We start from the raw sequence: 21328 nt of genomic DNA on the forward strand, positions 1-21328 counted from the left end.
TTCCCTGGGATCACGAATGGGAGATAAACAACACGATCATCCACAACATATTCCGTATGTGGGTCTACCCAACCATAGACCTCTACGCAACTGCAAAAAACACCAAATGTCCCAAATTTTCCTCCAGAGTGGGATTGGGCAAACATTCTCTGGGAGATGCGTTCATGATCCGATGGCACCAGGACTTGCTATATGCTTTTCCTCCAATACCGGTTCTCCACAGAGTTCTCACAAAGATATGGACAGATCGTGCCATGGTAATTCTGATTGCCCTGTCATGGCCCAGACAACCGTGATTTCCGTTCCTCACCAAAATGTCAATCCACCCACCAATCTCGTTGCCCCTCACTTCGAATCTCCTATTGCAGCAACAGAGCCGATTTCTTCACCCCAACCTGTCCATGCTTCACCTCAAAGCTTGGTTCCTACATGGTTCTCCCAAAACGAACTAGCATGCTCTGAGCAGGTTCAAAGAATGCTCCTACGTAGCAGAACACAATCTACTCGCATCACCTATCTCCAAAAGTGGAAGCGATTCACACAATGGTGCTCAACTAAACAACATCCTCCTACTTCTTCACCTCTTCCACTCATACTTGACTACCTATTAGACCTCAAGCAATCAGGCCTTTCTTTCAGCTCCATCAAAGTTCACTTAGCTGCTATTACAACTTTTCATGACAAGATTGACAATACCTCTGTTTTTGTTCATCCAATCACCAAGCATTTTCTCAAGGGACTCCAATCCCTATACCCAGACATTAAACCTCCTACCCCTCCATGGGACCTTCACTTAGTTTTATCCTTAACCCAACAACCATTCGAGCCCCTAGCCACTTGCTCCCTCTTATACCTCCCTATGAAAAAAGCATTCTTAGTGGTAATCACCTCCGCCAGACAGGCAGGAGAAATAGCAGCTCTCATGGCAGATCCACCGTATACACTAAGTTTTAAGGACAAGGTTACCCTCCGATTACACCCCAAATTCCTTCCGAACGTGCATTCATCATTCCACATCAATGAGTCGTTACACTTACCAACGTTCTTTCCTAAACCAAATGCAAACTCTTTTGAATCCACCATGCATACATTAGATGTACGCAGGGCTTTGTCCTTCTATTTGGATAGAACCAAGCCCTTTAGGAAGTCTTCTAGACTCTTTGTCTCCATCATGGAGCATTCCAAAGGGACGCCTATTTCTACCCAGAGTCTTTCAAACTGGATTTCTGAGTGTATCCGACTGTGCTATCAGATAAAGAAAGTGACGCCTCCAGCCGACATCAGAACTCACTCCTCTGGATCTGTGGCTACCTCCCTGGCTTTTCTATGCAAAGTTCCCTGGCTGACATCTGTAAAGCGGCCACTTGGTATTCTGAACACACATTTGTTAAGCACTGTCCCTTGCCCAAGGGCCTGTCTCTAATACATGATGAGGCAGAGCTGTATTATCTACTGCATTCCTACCAAATCCAAAGTCCCTACCTCCTTGAGATACATTGCTTTTCAGTCACCTGGAGTGGAGCACCCATAGGGACATCTCTTGAAGAAAAAGAGGTGGTTACTCACCCCGTGCAGTAACTGACATTCTTAGAGATGAGTGTCCCTATGGGTGTTCCACTACCCACTCTCCTCCCTTCTTTCTACTTCGGAGTTGGGGTAGCCTCTGTTGTAGAGAAGGAACTGAGGAGACTGGTTGCGCACGCATACTATTAAGGTACACTCAGAGCGGGGGGACAGGCTCTGTGCGTGTGCGACAGGCACAAGTCCTGCTGTAAAAATCTCCAAGCGAAGGCACAGGAACGCACCAACACCTGGAGTGGAGCACCCCCAGGGACACTCATCTCGAAGAACCTCAGTTACTGCATAGGGTGAGTAACCTCCTCATCCCTTGGTAATCTGTTCCAATGGTTAATTACCTACACTGTTAAAAAATTGCATCTTATCTCTAGTTTGAACTTTGCTGACTTCAACTTCCAGCCATTCGATCTTACACCTTTGTCTGCTAGAAGAGTCCCCTAATATCAAATATCTTTTCCCTGTTTAGGTAATGATAAACACAGACCATAATCAATTTGCCCCTTAATCTTCTCTTCAATAAAATGAATAATTTGAGCTTCCTTTGTCTCTTATTGAATTAAACATGTTTTCCAGACCGCTAAACATTCTTGTAGCTCTGAACACTCTCTAATTTAGATAATGCCCACTTTCTTTTTATCAGTTCATTTGTGGCCCATACCTATTTCATTTTAAAGCTTTTGCTGATTTTCTTTCATTTTTTTTGTTGTTTTAACCCTTTTTATATTTTTAGTTAATGTTATGGTATTCTTATTGATCATTATATCAGTCCCACTTTTCCCTTCCTCATTAGAGCTATCTCCAGCTTTGGTCAGAGAACTTAGCACTTGTCACAGCTTCCTCAACTGAAACTCCAAATGAGATTCCCCTTTCCCTCAGTAGCACCATATAATCAAATCAAGAAAGACACTTTTCACTGAAGCATCGTCCAGATGACAGCATCTTACTGCTGGGACTGTGATGATATTCCTTCAGTTCGGGTGGCTGATGCTGTGCCGCCTCCTAGGTGAGGTGAAGATGTTAAGATTTTTTGTATTTGTGTCTTTTACAGTGACATGCACATATTGGTACTTAATAACTATTCTGTTCCATGTTCTTTTGCTGGATGACTAAATTATGTGTGCTACCAGAATACTGCAGTTGTCATAGTGGTATGGCGGTGATTCTCTGATTTAAAGTGAAGATGGGCATTGCAGTAACTCATAATTCAGTTATTTGTTGCTCTGGTTAAAAAAAAAATCTTATCAATTTAGCACTTAGATAATTAACTTCGTCTCTGGTTGCCATGAGCCTGGATTTTGATTCCGTTCTCAGGGAAAAGGTAATCATTAAATTTAAAGGAAAAACACCTCTGTACTGTAAATAAAATAATTTATTTTATTTTATTTACAGTACAGGGTCCAAAGTCTGAGCAAGCAAATTCATGTGTACATCTGTATGTGCAACTGACTGCTTAGATACTTAGTAATTGTACATGCACTCAACTTACAGCACAGTTGTCAATTTCAAGCAAAAATGTAGTGATCCCATTCTAAAGCCATTTTTGCCAGTACAGATGGGCCTCTTATCAAGTACAAAGTTTCTTTCTTAACATCTGTCTCCATTTGAATGCATAACAAAGAATGAGAAATTTTAAAAAATGTTTTAATGTACATTCCTTTTATAAATGTAGGATAACAGAAAAGTTAAATTTACTACTAAAAATAATAGAACTTAACTTAGAATAACTTCTAAGGTCCCTGCTGGTCATATATTGGTTATAGTGGATTTCTTATACCCTAATCTAGGTGATTGGACTATATCAGCTGGAAAGCATTGATAAAATGGTCACTGTGCTCTCACTGAGGTCATGTCTACACTACAAACTTAAGTCGACCTATATTAGGTTGATTTACAGCCACTGCAGTAATTCAGCTGTTTGTATCCACACTACTCTCCCTCTGTCGGTGGTATGCATCCTCACCAGGAGAGCTTCCACCGACTTAAGAGGGGCAATGTTGGGGGCTGAGAGCTCCAGCCTGGCTGCCCCCTGGGCTCTTGGCTCCCTCTGGGCTCTTGGGTCCCCACTCCGTGCCAGGAGCTCAGCTGCCCTCCGCCTCCTCCCAGCCCCGGCTCAGAGCGGGGAGCTGGGAGCATGATCGTCACCCAGCTCAGAGAGGGGAGCATTAGAAGCGGCCTGGCTGGGAGTGAGGAGCCATGATCTCAAGGGGGCAGCAAGGTTCCCAGCAGAAAGCCCTGCAGGCAGTGTGAGCCAGGGTGGCAGCCCGGCTGGGAACAGAATCAGAATTGGGCTTTCTTGTCAATTTCACAGCTCCAGCAAGGAGCCATGAAATTGGCTGCTGGCTGTCGTTGTCAATGTAAGTATCCCACAGTGTCTACATGACCACTGTCGCCCTAACTACACTGACATAAGCCCTATGCCTCTCATGGAGGTGGAGTAGTTATGTCCGTGTAGTAGGACACTTACGTTGGTGGGAGAAAGGCTATAGTGTAGACACTGACATAATTAGGTTGACGTAAGCTGCCTTACGTCCACCTGACTCTCTGTAGTGATAACTGGTTTCAGAGTAGTAGCCGTGTTAGTCTGTATCCGCAAAAAGAAAAGGAGTGCTTGTGGCACCTTGGAGACTAACACATTTATTTGAGCATAAGCTTTCGTGATAACTGTAGCTTTCGCGGTTTCTTTAAAAAAATGATATTGAAGTAATCACAAGGGTTTTTTTCTAAAAGCTGCTTTGAAAATTACATTTAATTAAAGATGTATAACAAATCTTTAGGTTTTCCTTTAAATGAGAAAGATGAGGAAATCCATAGGAGTTTACCTCTAATTTACCTTTTATGTTTTTTCATTTAGATATTACAGCAATCTGTAAATAGAATGTGGTTTTACATGTCCTATCCTATGCTGTAGTATTTAGAGCCTGCATATACTGTACTACATGTGTAATGTACTATACAATTTATAAATCGATGTAGTGTAAAATTCTTCGTAATTTTTATTCTGGTTTTTCTGTTGCAGGGTTTCATTTTACTTTAAAATCCATTCCTTTTTTCTTGTAATCTTGTGTTCAATGAGCTGAACATTTCCACCCACTATTATTAATCTGTTTTAGCTTCTGTTAGTTTAAAGAATTAATTTTACGGTTTTAGGGATGACCTTTTTCATGAGATGACTTTTTGTATCCTGAAGATTAAGATCCAGTTTATACACTTAAGGTGTAGCCAGCAGCCATATGACAGCAGTCTTTTTATCTGTTCCTCCTGAATGACTTAAACCAATTGGAAATTCAAGATTCATTTCATGCACTGTTTGTCTCTTAGGTGTTTCCCTACAGTACTTTATGCTGTTTGGCTTTTGGTAAAGGCCTCTTTTGAAAATATGTGGCTCAGATTTTAATTGTTTCTTGTTTAATACCATACATTGTACCAAAATTCATTTTATTTGTTGCATGTGGAATGTTTGTTCTAGCTTAGGGATGTTTATATAGAATAGAGTTAAATTAGAAGGAATTTTAGAAAAGAAGACAGTTAAGGAAGGAATTTAGCTAGCTAATCTATGTGGTTATATTAACCTGTGACTGATCCACTTTCCTCCCAAATAGAGTTCCATGGGAATAAAAGGAAATAGGTTCCAACCTCTACTCAATTTTCACATGACTGAAGATATTTCAAACTCTTAAGTACACTATAATTGTGGTTAACTCGTGATTAACTCAAAAAATTAATCATGAATGAAAAAATTAATCGCGATTAATTGCTGTTTTAATCACATCGTTAAACAATAGAATACCAATTGAAATTTATTAAATTTTTTTAATGTTTTTTACATTTTCAAATATATTGATTTCAGTTACAACACAGAATACAAAGTGTACACTGCTCACTTTATATTATTTTTATTACAAATATTTGCACTGTAAAAATGATAAAAGAAACAGTATTTTTCAGTTCACCTCATAAAAGTACGGTAGTGCCATATTTATCGTGAAAGTACAGCTTACAAATGTAGATTTTTGTGTTACATAACTGCACTCAAAAACAAAACAATGTAAAACTTTAGCGCCTACAAGTCTGCTCAGTCCTACTTCTCATTCAGTCAATCTCGAAGACAAAAAAGTTTGTTTACATTTATGAGAGATAATTATTTACAGTGTCACCAGAAAGTGAGAACAGGTGTTCACATGGGACTTTTGTAGCCAGCATTGCAAGGTATTTACTTGCCAAATATGCTAAACATTCGTATGCCCCTTCGTGCTTTGGCCACCATTGCAAACGACATGCTTCCGTGCTGCTGACTGAATTCCTTGGGGGAGAATGATATGTCTACGGCTCTATTTGCCCGCCTTCTGTCATATATTTTATGTTATAGCAGTCTCAGATGATGGCTCAGCACATGTTCATTTTAAGAACATGCCCCTTTTTTAATCTTATAAGTCAGGTTTTCTAAACCTTTTATAATGTTTGTTGCTCTCCTCTGGACACTCTCCAGTTTGTCCGCATCTTTCCAAAAGTGTGGTGCCCAGAACTGTATACAGTACTCCAGTTGAGGCCTCACCACTGCTAAGTAGACTGTGGCAATTATCTCTTGTGCTTTGCATACAAAACTTTGGTTAATACACCCTAGAATGATATTAGACTTTTTCTCAGCTGCATCACCTTGTTGATGCATAAGAATGGCCCTACTGGGTCAGACCAAAGGTCCATCTAGCCCAGTATCCCGTCTTCCGACCGTGGCCAGGTGCCCCAGAGGGAATGAACGGAACAGGTAATGATAAAGTGATCAATCCCCTGTCACTCATTCCCAGCTTCTGGCAAACAGAGGCTAGGGACACCATTCCTGCCCATCCTGGCTAATAGCCATTGATGGACCTATCCTCCATGAATTTATCTAGTTCTTTTTTGTTATGGTCTTGGCCTTCACAACATCCTCTGGCAAGGAGTTCCGTAGGTTGACTGTGTGTTGTGTGAAGAAATACTTCCTTTTATTTGTTTTAAATATGCTACCTATTATTTTCATTTGGTGACCCCTTGTTCTTGTGTTATGAGTAGTAGTAAACAACACTTCCTTATCTACTTTCTCTATGCCAGTCATGATTTTATAGACCTCAATCATATCTCCCTTTAACGGTCTCTTTTCCAAGCTGAAAAGTCCCAGTCTTATTAATCTCGCTTCATACGGAAGCTGTTAAACTTTCTAAACTACTACATGCTACAAGGGGCCACAGCAATGGTTCCCTCACCCCACCTAGCAATATTGTTAACCTATCCAACTATACTCTCAGCCCAGCAGAAGCAGCTGTTCTATCTCGGGGCCTCTCCTTCTGCCCCTCCACCCCCACGAACATGATACAGTTCTGTGGTGACCTAGAATCCTATTTTCGACGTCTCCGTCTCAAGGAATATTTCCAAAATACCTCTGAACAACATACTAATCCACAGAGGTCTCCCTGCCAACACTACAGAAAGAGGGATTCTAGATGGACTCCTCCTGAAGGTCGAAACAGCAGACTGGACTTCTACATAGAGTGCTTCCGCCGACGTGCACGGGCTGAAATTGTGGAAAAGCAGCATCACTTGCCCCATAACCTCAGCCATGCGGAACGCAATGCCATCCACAGCCTCAGAAACAACTCTGACATCATAATCAAAAAGGCTGACAAAGGAGGTGCTGTTGTCATCATGAATAGGTCGGAATATGAACAAGAGGCTGCTCGGCAGCTCTCCAACACGAGTTTCTACAAGCCATTACCCTATGATCCCACTGAGAGTTACCAAAAGCAACTACAGCATTTGCTCAAGAAACTTCCTGAAAAAGCACAAGATCAAATCCGCACAGACACACCCCTGGAACCCCGACCTGGGATATTCTATCTACTACCCAAGATCCATAAACCTGGAAATCCTGGGCGCCCCATCATCTCAGGCATTGGCACCCTGACAGCAGGATTGTCTGGCTATGTAGACTCCCTCCTCAGGCCCTACGCTACCAGCACTCCCAGCTACCTTCGAGACACCACTGACTTCCTGAGGAAACTTCAATCCATCGGTGATCTTCCTGATAACACCATCCTGGCTACTATGGATGTAGAAGCCCTCTACACCAACATTCCACACAAAGATGGACTACAAGCCGTCAAGAACACTATCCCCGATAATGTCACGGCTAACCTGGTGGCTGAACTTTGTGACTTTGTCCTTACCCATAACTATTTCACATTTGGGGACAATGTATACCTTCAGATCAGCGGCACTGCTATGGGTACCCGCATGGCCCCACAGTATGCCAACATTTTTATGGCTGATTTAGAACAACGCTTCCTCAACTCTCGTCCCCTAAAGCCCCTACTCTACTTGCGCTATATTGATGACATCTTCATCATCTGGACCCATGGAAAAGAAGCCCTTGAGGAATTCCACCATGATTTCAACAATTTCCATCCCACCACCAACCTCAGCCTGGTCCAGTCCACACAAGAGATCCACTTCCTGGACACTACAGTGCTAATAAACAATGGCCACATAAACACCACCCTATACCGTAAACCTACTGACCGCTATTCCTACCTGCATGCCTCCAGCTTTCACCCTGACCACACCACACGATCCATCGTCTACAGCCAAGCTCTGCGATACAACCGCATTTGCTCCAACCCCTCAGACAGAGACAAACACCTACAAGATCTCTGTCAAGCTTTCTTACAACTACAATACCCACCTGCAGAAGTAAAGAAACAGATTGATAGAGCCAGAAGAGTTCCCAGAAGTTACCTACTACAGGACAGGCCTAACAAAGAAAATAACAGAACGCCACTAGCCGTCACCTTCAGCCCCCAACTAAAACCCCTCCAACGCATTATTAAGGATCTACAACCTATCCTAAAGGATGACCCAACACTCTCACAAGTCTTGGGAGACAGGCCAGTCCTTGCCTACAGACAGCCCCGCAACCTGAAGCAAATACTCACCAACAACCACATACCACACAACAGAACCACTAACCCAGGAACTTATCCTTGCAACAAAGCCCGTTGCCAATTGTGCCCACATATCTATTCAGGGGACACCATCACAGGGCCTAATAACATCAGCCACACTATCAGAGGCTCGTTCACCTGCACATCCACCAATGTGATCTATGCCATCATGTGCCAGCAATGCCCCTCTGCCATGTACATTGGTCAAACTGGACAGTCTCTACGTAAAAGAATAAATGGACACAAATCAGATGTCAAGAATTATAACATTCATAAACCAGTCGGAGAACACTTCAATCTCTCTGGTCACGCAATCACAGACATGAAGGTCGCTATCTTAAAACAAAAAAACTTCAAATCCAGACTCCAGCGAGAAACTGCTGAATTGGAATTCATTTGCAAATTGGATACTATTAATTTAGGCTTAAATAGAGACTGGGAGTGGCTAAGTCATTATGCAAGGTAGCCTGTTTCCTCTTGTTTTTTCCTACCCCCCCCCCCAGATGTTCTGGTTTAACTTGGATTTAAACCTGGAGAATGGTCAGTTTAGATGAGCTATTACCAGCAGGAGAGTGAGTTTGTGTGTGTATGGGGGTGGGGGGGATGTGAGAAAACCTTGATCTATGCAGGAAATAGCCCGACTTGATTATGTAAAGAGTTGTCACTTTGGATGGGCTAGCACCAGCAGGAGAGTGAATTTGTGTGGGGGGGTGGAGGGTGAGAAAACCTGGATTTGTGCTGGAAATGGCCCACCTGTTGATCACTTTAGATAAGCTATTACCAGCAGGACAGTGGGGTGGGAGGAGGTATTGTTTCATGATTTCTGTGTGTATATAAAGTCTGCTGCAGTTTCCACGGTAAACATCTGATGAAGTGAGCTGTAGCTCACGAAAGCTCATGCTCAAATAAATTGGTTAGTCTCTAAGGTGCCACAAGTACTCCTTTTCTTTTTGCGAATACAGACTAACACGGCTGTTCCTCTGAAACTAATCATTTCTGTTGCCCTTTTCTGAACCTTTTCCAATTCCAATATATCTTTTTTGAGGTGGGCCGACCACATCTGCAAACAATATTCAAGATGTGGACGTACCATGGATTTATATAGAGGCAATATTCAATTTGTAATCCACTATGACCCTCAGATCCTTCTTTGCAGTACTACCACCAAGCCAGTTATTTCCCATTTTATAGTTGTGCATTTGATTTTTTCCTTCCTAAGAGAAGTACTTTGCATGTGTCTATATTGAATTTCATCTTGTTGAATTCAGACCAATTCTCAAATTTGTCATGATCATTTTGAACTCTAATCCTGTCCTCCAAGATGCTTGCAACCCCTCTCAGCTTGATGTCATCTGCAGATTTTATAAGCGTATTCTCCATTCCATTATCGAAAATATTAAATAATACTGGACCCAGGACTGTGGGCCCCAATAGATACACCCGCCCAGTTTGACAGCAAACTGTTGATAACTACTCTTCGAGTATAGTTTTTCAGCTAGTTGTGGAGCTAATTTATCGTAATTTCATCTAGACCTAATTTCCCTAGTTTGCTTATGAGAATGTCATGTGAGACTTGTCAAAGCCTTAACTCAAGATATATTACTTCTACTGCTTCCTCCCGATCCAGTAGTCCAGCAAACCTGTCAAAGAAGGAAATTAGGTTGGCTTGGCAGGATTTGTTCTTGACAAATCCATACTGGCTATCGTCCCAGTGCTTAGAAATTGATTGTTTACTAATTTGTTCCATTATCTTTCCAGGGGTCGAAGTTAGGCTGACTGTAATTTCCCGGATCCTCTTTGTTCCCCCCAGGATAATTGCTAATAGTTCCAAGATTGCTTCAGCTAGTTCCTTAAGTATCCTAGGATGAATTTCATCAGGACCTGCTGCCTTGAATATACTTAACTTATCTAAATAGTCTTTAAACTGTTCTTTCACTACTTTGTCTGCATTCCTTCCCCCTACTTGTTAATATTAATATCTGGTCACCATTAACCTTTTTAGTGAAGACTGAAGCAAAACAGGCATTAAACACCTCAGCGTTATTAATGTTATCAGTTATTAGCCTCCTTCCCTGCTATGTAGAGCACCTACACTTTCCTTAGTATTTCTCTTGCTCCTAATGTGTTTAAAGAACCTATTCTTAGCCCTGGTCTACGCTACAAGTTTAGGTCGAATTTAGCAACGTTAGATCGATTTAACCCTGCACCCGTCCACACAACGAAGCCATTTTTGTTGACTTAATGGGTGCTTAAAATCGATTTCTGTACTCCTCTCCCACAAGGGGATTAGTGCTGAAATCGACATTGCTGGGTCGAATTTGGGTTAGTGTGGACGCAATTCAATGGTATTGGCCTCCGGGAGCTATCCCACAGTGCTCCATTGTGACCGCTCTGGGCAGCACTCTGAACTCGGTAGAGTGGCCAGGTAGACAGGAAAAGCCCTGCAAACTTTTGAATTTCATTTCCTGTTTGGCCAGTGTGGCAAACTGATCAGCACAGGTGACCGTGCAAATCTCATCAGCAGAGGTGACCATGGAGTCCCAGAATCGCAAAAGAGCTCCATCATGGACCAAATGGGAGGTATTGGATCTGATCGCTGTATGGGGAGACGAATTCATGCTATCAGAACTCCATTCCAAAAGAAGAAATGCCAAAATATTTGAAAGAATCTCCAAGGGCTGAAGGACAGAGACTATCACAGGGACCCGCAGCAGTGCCACGTGAAACTTAAGGACCTTAGGCTAGCGTACCAAAAAACCCAAGAGGCAAACGCCCACTCGGGGTCAGAGCCCCAGACATGCCACTTCTATGATGAGCTGCATGCAATTCTTGGGGGGGGCCCTACCACTGCCTCACCCCTGTACGTGGACTCCTCCAAGGGGGGAGTCTCACGCAACAGGGATGAGGATTTTGGGGACAAGGAAGATGATAGCACACACCAGGCAAGCGGAGAAACCGTTCTCCCTGACAGCCAGGAACTGTTTATCACCATGGATCCAATACCTTCCCAACCCGGGCTCCTGGACCTTGAAGGCAGAGAAGGCAGCTCTGGTGAGTGTATCTTTGTAAATAATAATTCACGGTTTAAAAGCAAGCGTGTTGAATGATTACTTTGCCCTGAAGACTTGGGATGCATTCGCGGCCAGTACAGTTACTGGAAAAGTCTGTTCAGATGTCTGGGGAGGGGGCAGAAATCCTCCAGGGACATCTCAATGAAGCTGTCCTGGAGGTACTCCCAAAGCCTTTGCAAAAGGTTTCTGGGGAGGGCAGCCTTATTGCGTCCTCCATGGTAGGACACTTTACCACGGCAGGCCAGTAGCACGAAGTCTGGAATCATTGCATAAGAAAGCATGGTGGCGTGTGGTCCTGGTGCTTGCTGGCATTCAAGCAACATCCGTTCTTTATCTTTCTGTGTTATCCTCAGGAGGGTGTTATCATTCATGGTCATCTGGTTGAAATAGGGGAATTTTATTCAGGGGACATTCAGAGGTGGGCGTTCCTGTTGGGCTGTTTGCCTGTAGCTGAAAAGAAATCATCCCTGCTATTAGCTGTGCGGTGGGGGGAGGGGTGAAGCGCTCATCCCAGAGAAAAGGGAGGGGGGGTTTGTGCTGCACGTTAACCCAAAAACATCAGCCCCTCCTTTTAAATGGCCAATGTGTCTTTTTCAATTTTAATCTCCCTTTTTTCCCTCCCACAGCTGCAAATGTTTCAACGCTGCGACTAGCATCTCCGTCCCAGAGTCTAGCACAGATAAGAAGGTGAAAAAAATGCACTCGCGATGAAATGTTCTCTGAGCTCATGCAGTCCACCCAAACTGAAAGAGCCCAGCAGAATGCATGGAGGCAGACAATGGTAGAGTCCAGGAAAGCACAAAATGAACACGAGGACAGGAGGGATGTGCGAGAGGACATGTGGCAGGAGCAACAGGAGAGGTGGCGGTATCAAGAGGAAAGGTGGCGGAAGCATGATGAGAGGAGGCAGGATACAATGTTGAGGCTACTGGAGGATCAAATTGATATGCTCCGGTGTATGGTTGAGGTGCAGGAAAGGAACAGGCTGCCACTGCAGCCCCTGTGTAATCAACTGCCCTCCTCCCAAAGTTCCATAGCCTCCTCACCCAGATGCCCAAGAACGCGTGGGGGAGAGGGGCACCCTCTGGGTATCCAACCACTCCACCCCAGAGGACTGCCCAACCAACAGAAGGCTGGCATTCAATAAGTTTTGAAATGCAGTGTGGCCTTGTCCTTCCCTCTTCCTCTCCTCCCCCACCCCAACCTGTGCTTCCCTCTTCCCCCACCCCTCCCAGACTACCTTGGCAGTTATCCCCCTATTTGTGTGACAAATTAATAAAGAATGCATGAATTTGAAACAACAATGACTTTATTGCCTCTGCAAGCAGTGATCAAAGGGGAGGGCAAGTGGCTTACAGGGAAGTAGAGTGAACCAAGGGGGCGGGTTATCATCAAGGAGAAACAAACAGAACTGTCACACCATAGCCTGGTCAGCCATGAAACTGGTTTTCAAAGCTTCTCTGATGCGCAGCGTGCCCTGCTGTGCTCTTCTAATCGCCCTGGTGTCTGGCTGCACATAATCAGCGGCCAGGCGATTTGCCTCAACTTCCCACCCCGCCATAAACGTCTCCTCCTTACTCTCACGGATATTGTGGAGAACACAGCAAGCAGTAATAACGGTGGGAATATTGGTTTCACTGAGGTCTAACCGAGTCAGTAAACTGCGCCAGCATGCTTTTAAACGTCCAAATGCACATTCTACCACCATTCTGCACTTGCTCAGCCTATAGTTGAACAGCTCCTGACTACTGTCCAGGCTGCCTGCATACGGCTTCATGAGCCATGGCATTAAGGGGTAGGCTGGGTCCCCAAGGATAACTATAGGCATTTCAACATCCCCAACAGTTATTATCTGGTCTGGGAATAAAGTCCCTTCCTGCAGCTTTTGAAACAGACCAGAGTTCCTGAAGATGCGAGCGTCATGTACCTTTCCCGGCCATCCCACGTTGATGTTGGTGAAACGTTCCTTGTGATCTACCAGTGCTTGCAGCACCATTGAAAAGTACCCCTTTTGGTTTATGTACTGGCTGCCTTGGTGGTCCGGTCCCAAGATAGGGATATGCATTCCGTCTATGGCCCCACCACAGTTAGGGAATCCCATTGCAGCAAAGCCATCCGCTATAACCTGCAAATTTTCGAGAGTCGCTACCCTTGATAGCAGCAGCTCAGTGATTGTGCTGGCTACTTGGATCACAGCAGCCCCCACAGTAGATTTGCCCACTCCAAATTGATTCCTGACTGACCGGTAGCTGTCTGGCGTTGCAAGCTTCCAGAGGGCTATCACCACTTGCTTGTGATCTTGGTATTCTGGCCCTTCAGGGCAAGGGACAGCAAGTTACAAAGTTCCCATGAAAGTGCCCTTAAGCATGCGAAAGTTTCGCAGCCACTGGAAATCATCCCACACCTGCAACACTATGTGGTCCCACCAGTCTGTGCTTGTTTCACGGGCCCAGAATTGGCGTTCCATGGCATGAGCCTGCCCCATTACCACCAGGATGGCCAAATTGCTGGGGCCCGTGCTTTGAGAGAAGTCTGTGTCCACGTCCTCATCACTCTCGTCACCGCGCTGCCATTGCCTCCTCACCTGCTTTTGCAGGTTCTGGTTCTGCATATACTGCATGATAATGCGCGAGATATTTACAATGCTCATAACTGCCACGGTGATCTGAGCAGGCTCCATGCTTGCTATGGTATGGCGTCTGCAGGAGAGCAGAGTGGCAGCGGAAGCGGTCGTTCAGTGACGATGGTTTGCAGACCTACTGCACCATCTGCTGCCAGGACACAATAGATGAGTGGGCTGAACGCTTGCCGTGTTATGGCGAGACAAGAGCAGCCGAGCAGAATTGCAGTGGAAGCGGCCCTGCGAGACCAGCAGGAGAGCAGAGTGGTAGCGGAAGCGGTGGCTGACGACCTGCGAGGTGGATTCATGAGAGCAGAGTTGCAGCGGAAGCGGGAGCCCATGAGAGACAATATGGAGAAATTCGCTGTCGAGACTAGCAGAAGAGCAGAGTGGCAGCGGAAGCGGTAGTTCGATGACTATGGTTAGCAGTCCTACTGCACCGTCTGCTGAAAGCAGTATGGCTCCCACATGGAAAAAGGCCGCGAAACGATTGTCTGCTGTTGCTTTCATGGAGGGAGGGGCGACTGACGACGTACCCAAAACCACCCGCGTCAATGTTTTTGCCCCATCAGGCATTGGGAGCTTAACCCAGTATTCCAATGGGCGGCGGAGACTGCAGGAACTGTGGGATAGCTACCCACAGTGCAATGCTCCAAAAGTTGATGCTCGCCTCAGTACTGTGGACGTGCTCCGCCAGCTTAATGTGCTTAGTGGGGACACACACAATCAACTGTATAAAATCACTTTCTTAAAATCGACTTCTATAAAGTCAACCTAATTTCGTATTGTAGACATACCCTTATTGTCTTATGTCTCTTGTTAGGTGTAACTCCATTTATTCCTCAGGCCTGGTATACACTAGCAATTTATGTTGGTTTAACTACATTACTCAGCGTTGTGGAAAATCCACACACTTATACTGACTAATTCCCAGTTTGACAGCAATATGTCGATTTGAGGGCTTTTCCCACTGACATAGCCACTGCCTTTCAGGGAGGTGAATTACCTGCGCCAATGGGAGAAGCTTTCCTGTTGGTTTAGGTAGCATCTTCACTGAAGTGCTGCTGCAGCCTTTTAAGTATAGACAAGTTCTCAGCCTTTCTGATTTTGTTCGTACATGCTTGTGCTATTCTTGTGTACTCCTCTTTAGCAATGTGTCCATTTTTGTTTAAAAATCTTGACCTGTGACATGTTTTTCCTCATGCTAGTATGTTTTCCTTCAGTAAAGATGTAAAGGAGTGGCATAAATAGGATTAAAGATACTTTGTGCAAAATATGCATCTGGTTATCAAGAAGTGTGTTGATAGATATCAGTAGATTTACTGCAGAGTTCTGTGCTTGCTTTGATTAATGACTACATATGAATATGTTGACTATAAATTGCAGTGCAGTGCTATTAAGTTTTGTAGTTAACAATGCTCACTGTAGAAGCAGTTGCCCTTCTTTCCTCGGATTCCTAACCCACCAGCAATCCTTCAAGCACCAGTACCTCCAAACCCATTTGTTGTTTCCTCTCGTGATTTTTCCCAAGAAGTGCTGATTGCCCTTCTAGCTACCAAACATTCCTGCTAGCAGACTTGACCTCCATTCCAGCTGCAATTTTACAGCCCAGGGGAATAACCATTTTTAGTTGCCTAGCCTCTCCCATGTTGCATAGGGCGTTTTGTAAGGGTCTTATACATGGTATTACTCAGTGAAGGAGACCTAACGCATGATTAAAAGCAGTCAGATTTTTTTAATGATTTCCTTTACATTGTGATTCATAGTCATATTTTTGTATTATTTGAATATGTCTTTTAAGAGTGATTATTACCTTTTTAACAAGTGTAGCCAGTGTAGACACTTGCAAGAACAAAGATCTAGACCAGGGATAGGCAACCTATGGCACACATGCCAAAGGCGGCACGCGAGCTGATTTTCAGTGGCACTCACATTGCCTGGGTCCTGGCCACCGGTCCAGGGGACACTGCATTTTAATTTAATTTTAAATGAAGCTTCTTAAATATTTTAAAAACCTTATTTACTTTACATACAACAATAGTTTTGTTATATATTATAGACTTTTAGAAAGAGACCTTCTAAAAACGTTAAAATGTATTACTGGCATGCGAAACCTTAAATTAGAGTGAATAAATGAAGACTTGGCACACCACTTCTGAAAGGTTGCCGACCCCTGATGTAGACACTTGCAAGAACAAAGATCAATAGGCACCTGGATCACCTTTTAAGTAAGATTACTGTTTAGTTGCATCATATTTTTGATTTGTTGAAAGATGTGTAAATAACTCATACTTCTCTGCTTTCCCCACCCTCAGGTGGTCAAAGACAGTACATTTTGCTCAAGGATATTTCTAATGGTTTCATACCTCCACACAAGAGCTTAGTGATTGAGGAGAAGCTATGGTTTAGGGGGAAGACGAACTGAACCCAGAACCCTGAGGTTCAGTGCCGATCTTTTCTCAAACAATTTGCCAATGTACAACTGCTACCTTACCTGCCCAGCCCATGTGGCCAAAGGGCAGTTTGAGTTGTAGGCTTATACTTTACAAACATGTGTATGAAGTGGGAGTCACAGTGATGAGGGTTGCAGTCTTAGGAGTGGATTCTTAGAGATATGGTTGGCTGCTAATATCTGGAGTAGACCCAGAAAAAGGTTGAGAAACTTTTGTTTGCTTGAGGACCTCTGTGGAAATCAGGAGGAGGCTACATTGCACAGACAAAAGCCCTTAAGTAAAAATTAGATCATTTGGCAACTCAATAAAATAGCAGACTGAAATGTGTGCACTTTATTTTAAAGCTGCAATTATTCCTGATCCAAAGCTTAGTTAAAATCAATATGAATCAGTTCTATGTCTGATAAAAGACCACAGATTGGGAGAAAATGAAGTCTAGGTAGCAACTCTGAACTGTAAAAGATAAGTGTCTGTTATGCATGATTTAATTGAAGATGTTGCGTAATAGAGCTGCTGTTTTAGTTAAGCTTTTTATTGAAACTTCATCACATTTTTACTTTTTGTTTTTCCTCTTTGTTCCTTTTTTCTTCAAACTGCGTCTCATACAAATCTGTTGGCTATCAGTACCTGAAGCCTATATAAGATCTCTAGAATGTCTCCATCACTGAAATATGCAAGGCAGGTACCTGAAACTCAGTACATTTACTCCGTATTCTCTTGACTTGACAGCTAGCTCTGAAGTCCAGTTTGGAAGAGCAGTCCTGCAATCTTTGTTTCACTAGCTCTACTCAGATTTGCTTTGTATAGGGGTAAAAAGAAAAGGAGGACTTGTGGCACCTTAGAGTCTCTAAGGTGCCACAAGTCCTCCTTTTCTTTTTGCGAATACAGACTAACACGGCTGCTGCTCTGAAACCTTTGTATAAGGTGTTTATCATTGCTGCTTAATCTACAGATACTTTTTGAGAGAGAAAGAGGGAGATTACTTACCAGTAACTGTAGTTCAAGAAGACTGCATGTATAGATCCCACCTCTTCATTCATTTTTTTTTTTGGTGATTCTTAAATGGATTCCTGAATAAGTTGAAGGAACAGAGTGGCAATTGAAACTGTTGTTTCTCACTTTTGTGGGGTGCTGCTATGATGCATGTGTTACTCCTGGGAGAATTCTGTGCCAAAAAATTGAAAATTCTGCACACAATATTTGAAAATTTTATTTGTCAAAATAACATAATATAAGCATGCCAGTTTCAATTATTTTGATAATTTATTTCAAAATATTTGTCGGCAAGTATGTCTAACAATGCAGACCAAAAAAAAAAAATTTTTTTTTTTTTACAAATAGATTCCTTACTAGGCATATTAATACAGAACTTTGAGTAATTCATTTAAATTCTAATACAGAACTGTATTTCCTGCACCTGTCAGAAGCAGTGCAAAGGCTTGGAGGAGCCAGGATTAGTGGGGGAGCTGAGGGAGAGGGAAGGAGCCTAGGACTGAACCTGTTGGGTGTGGGTGGTAGGTTTTTTGGTTTTTTGGGGGGGCGGGGGGGGGGGGGAGGGAGATTCCTAAGTAGCTGGGAAGCCTCTCCTGATGCAAACCCTGGCTGACCCAAGCCCTCTCTCATTTAGGCAGGCACATCTGCCCCTGTCCCCACAGCCCCCAACCCCATGGTCTCTGCAACCCCCTTCTCCTGTCCCCAGGCTCAATGCTGTCATCATATGAGCTCCTAAGCCCATGCCCCAGTGTGTCCCCTCCACAAGCCATTCTGAACTCCAGTCTGTGACCCCCTCCCCCCAAAGCCCTGTGTGCCCCACTCTGTCCTAACCTGGTTCTGCAGGCAGGGTGCTGTGATGAACTTCCAATCTTCGGGGAATTCAGCAGCACTGGGCATAACTTTTTTTCCCCCTAGAAAATATATTCTGCCCCAGAAGTGTCGCAGTTCCCCCTTTTGCCCACCAGGGGTTGTTCTGACATCACAGTGGTCTCTCGTGGGCAAAAGGCAGAACTGCAGCACTTTTTAGGCAAAATGTATTTCATGCAGGAAAATACAAAATTATGTGGGACAGAGGAATTCCACGTGTCTGCAGATGCACACAATTCACCCAGGAGTAGTGTGTGTGGCCTCAGTGGACACTGCTAAGTATTGAAGTGCCACACAGATTCCAATTGTGCATATCCACACAGGCAATCATTTTTCTGGTAAATAAACTTAATTATTTTCCTTTGTGAAAAATATTACACTAAAAGGGTAATAATTTATTACAAATTTCTACTCACCCATCTGCCTTTTCCCCTCAGTTGATGTATTGTAATGCTTGTAGTAATATTTCATTCAAAAATAGAATGGGATATTAGAGAGCAGACTTACTTCCCCTCAATTAATGGGTATATACCATTTGCTGTCAAGGTGGCTTTTCCCAAAGTTTTGGTTGTAGAAAGTTTATTAGCCATGTATTGGGAGTATGAATCCAGGTACATGGATCTGTAATTACTGACTTATTTGGAAAATAATATCCTACCAGGTAAGTAATTCTGTGATATAACAAAACCATAAGAGGAAACTAAAGCAAACAAATATCACACAAAGGTAAATATGACTAATTGTTTAAAAAGTTAATTGTTTTAGTTAAATCCTTGTAAAATAGTTTGTTGGCAAAGACACTGAATCATCTGACACTTATTTTTGCAGAGCTAAGTTCAGAAAACCTCAGAACCTGCTTTAAGATCATCAATGCTTATATTTTTTTATCATCTTCTGAATTTCTACAGGTATGTGGGGAAATGAAGTTACTATTTTGTGAAGCTTTGTGTTCACCATTTAATTTTGATTGTTAGTAGTGTATTGTGCCAAAAGACACTTTTCTACTTTTTCCTATATCACAACATATTTTTCATATCAAAATATTATTTTGCTGTAATAACTGATTCATTGCACATTGTGGGCTTTCAGTAAAATAATGTAGTTGAAAATTCTGGTTTCTAGACTTATACAGCATTATATTAACCATATTTACAATTTTAAAATATCCATTGAAACATTCTTATTAGGGAACAATAGTTTGAAATTTTTAATAAAAATAATAATAATGTTTTTATTATACTAGTGCCCACAGGCACCAAGTTAGTTCTGAAACAAAACATTGTGCTAGGTGCTGTATACATACATAGTAAGTGATAATCCCTTCTCCGAAAGAGTTTACAATTTAATTAGGCAAGACAGACTGAGGAAGGAAGTTGGTAGTACTGTATTCTCATTTTATAGATGGGGAATTTAGACCCAGAGATTAAGGATCAGATTTTTGAAGGTATTGAAATCAATGGGCGCTAAGTGCCTAAATACTTTTAAAAATCTGGGCCTAAATGACTTTCCCAAAGCATCTGAGGAATTCTGTGGCGGAGGTGGGAATTGAATCGAGATCATCTGATTTCAAGCGCAGTGACTTAACTATAAAATGATCCTAGTCCATCTCTTTCTCTGTTGTGCCTCCCTTCCTATTCCATTTTGATCGTAACTCAAAGGTTGAATTCCTTTCGTTTTAAATAGGAGTGTAAGAGATGTGCAAGAAGTATTTTTTTAAATTTATATATGGGTTGTCAGGAATAGCCTATGTGATGCTCAGCTGTGCAGAAGTAGAATTAATGTATCCAGAATCAACTAGGGTTTATTGGAAAGAAAAGGGAAGTTTTCATTTTAATAAAATTGACTGCATTACATTTGTTTTCTGGTCAACCATCCTCTGTCACTTGAACTGGTTATTGCTTGAGTAGCGTAGAATCCCCCATTTCACTGTAATTGAGACAATCTGAACTGTCACCTGTTAGGCTATTTTTAACTGTGAGAGAAGGAAATCAGACCTGTTTGTTACGCCATCCCCTAAATCTCTCTGTTTTTGCAAGAAGAAAGATGTAAAATACAGAAAAATTGAGAAAAGTTGGGCTTTGTTCATTCTTTTATCTAAATTTATTCCTGTACTTTGATAAAGCTTAATTTGGAACTTAATTTGCTTATTAAATAGCTATTACTAAAATAAGGTGTATATTGATCCTATAATTTTAATTTCTTTAATAAGCAGAAAAGTCAAATGTCAAGTGAAAATTATTGGAGACTAAACTATGTTCCATATGAAACTCTGCAGAGTTCAATTTAAATGGATTTTACTTCTGTACCCAATCTGATTCAAAACGTAATCTTACTTAAATTCTAAATGGAGAAATGATTATATACATATTTTTTAAATTGTTGAATCATAGTCTCTCAGGGTTATAACATTTAAAGGGGCAGTGGTTTTCATTGAAAACGTAAGTCAGAAGTATTCCCCCTTCCCCATTTGGCTGTAGAATTAGTATTTTTTGTGACTTGATTTCCAAGATAATGTTTAGTAAAGCAAGTGTTTAACAGGAAATGAAATTATTGAAGTAATTCTTACTTTCTGGACAGTACTAAGTCGTTCTTTGATTAACATTATTTTTAAGTGTAGAATTCAAATTTTTGTAGATATTGTACATGACAGGATTCTCACAGAAGAGACTAGTGGTGAAAATCTGTTGAATACTCTTTTAAAGAAGAAAGATATTATGCACCGCTTCAGTTAAGAAACATTTTTGAGTGCCCTCAAGATTCTTTTGAAAATTAAAT

At 42.4% G+C, this 21328-nt stretch overlaps 1 protein-coding gene across 4 annotated transcripts in view; it reads left to right on the forward strand.

Moving 5' to 3' along the window:
- The window catches only part of IPO11 (importin 11), a 297819-nt gene that overhangs the window by 158615 nt on the left and 117876 nt on the right, over positions 1 to 21328 (forward strand). For all 4 annotated transcript variants that reach the window (XR_012158885.1, XM_073344033.1, XM_073344034.1 and 1 more), the window contains one exon: positions 19382 to 19461. Coding sequence is in view for 3 of the 4 variants with exons in the window: in XM_073344033.1 (XP_073200134.1) it covers positions 19382 to 19461 (80 nt within the window). In the remaining variant the exon portion in view is untranslated. The remainder of the gene's footprint in view (positions 1 to 19381; positions 19462 to 21328) is intronic.

The sequence above is a fragment of the Lepidochelys kempii genome, chromosome 5 (assembly GCF_965140265.1).
Source record: "Lepidochelys kempii isolate rLepKem1 chromosome 5, rLepKem1.hap2, whole genome shotgun sequence".
Taxonomy (NCBI): domain Eukaryota; kingdom Metazoa; phylum Chordata; order Testudines; family Cheloniidae; genus Lepidochelys; species Lepidochelys kempii.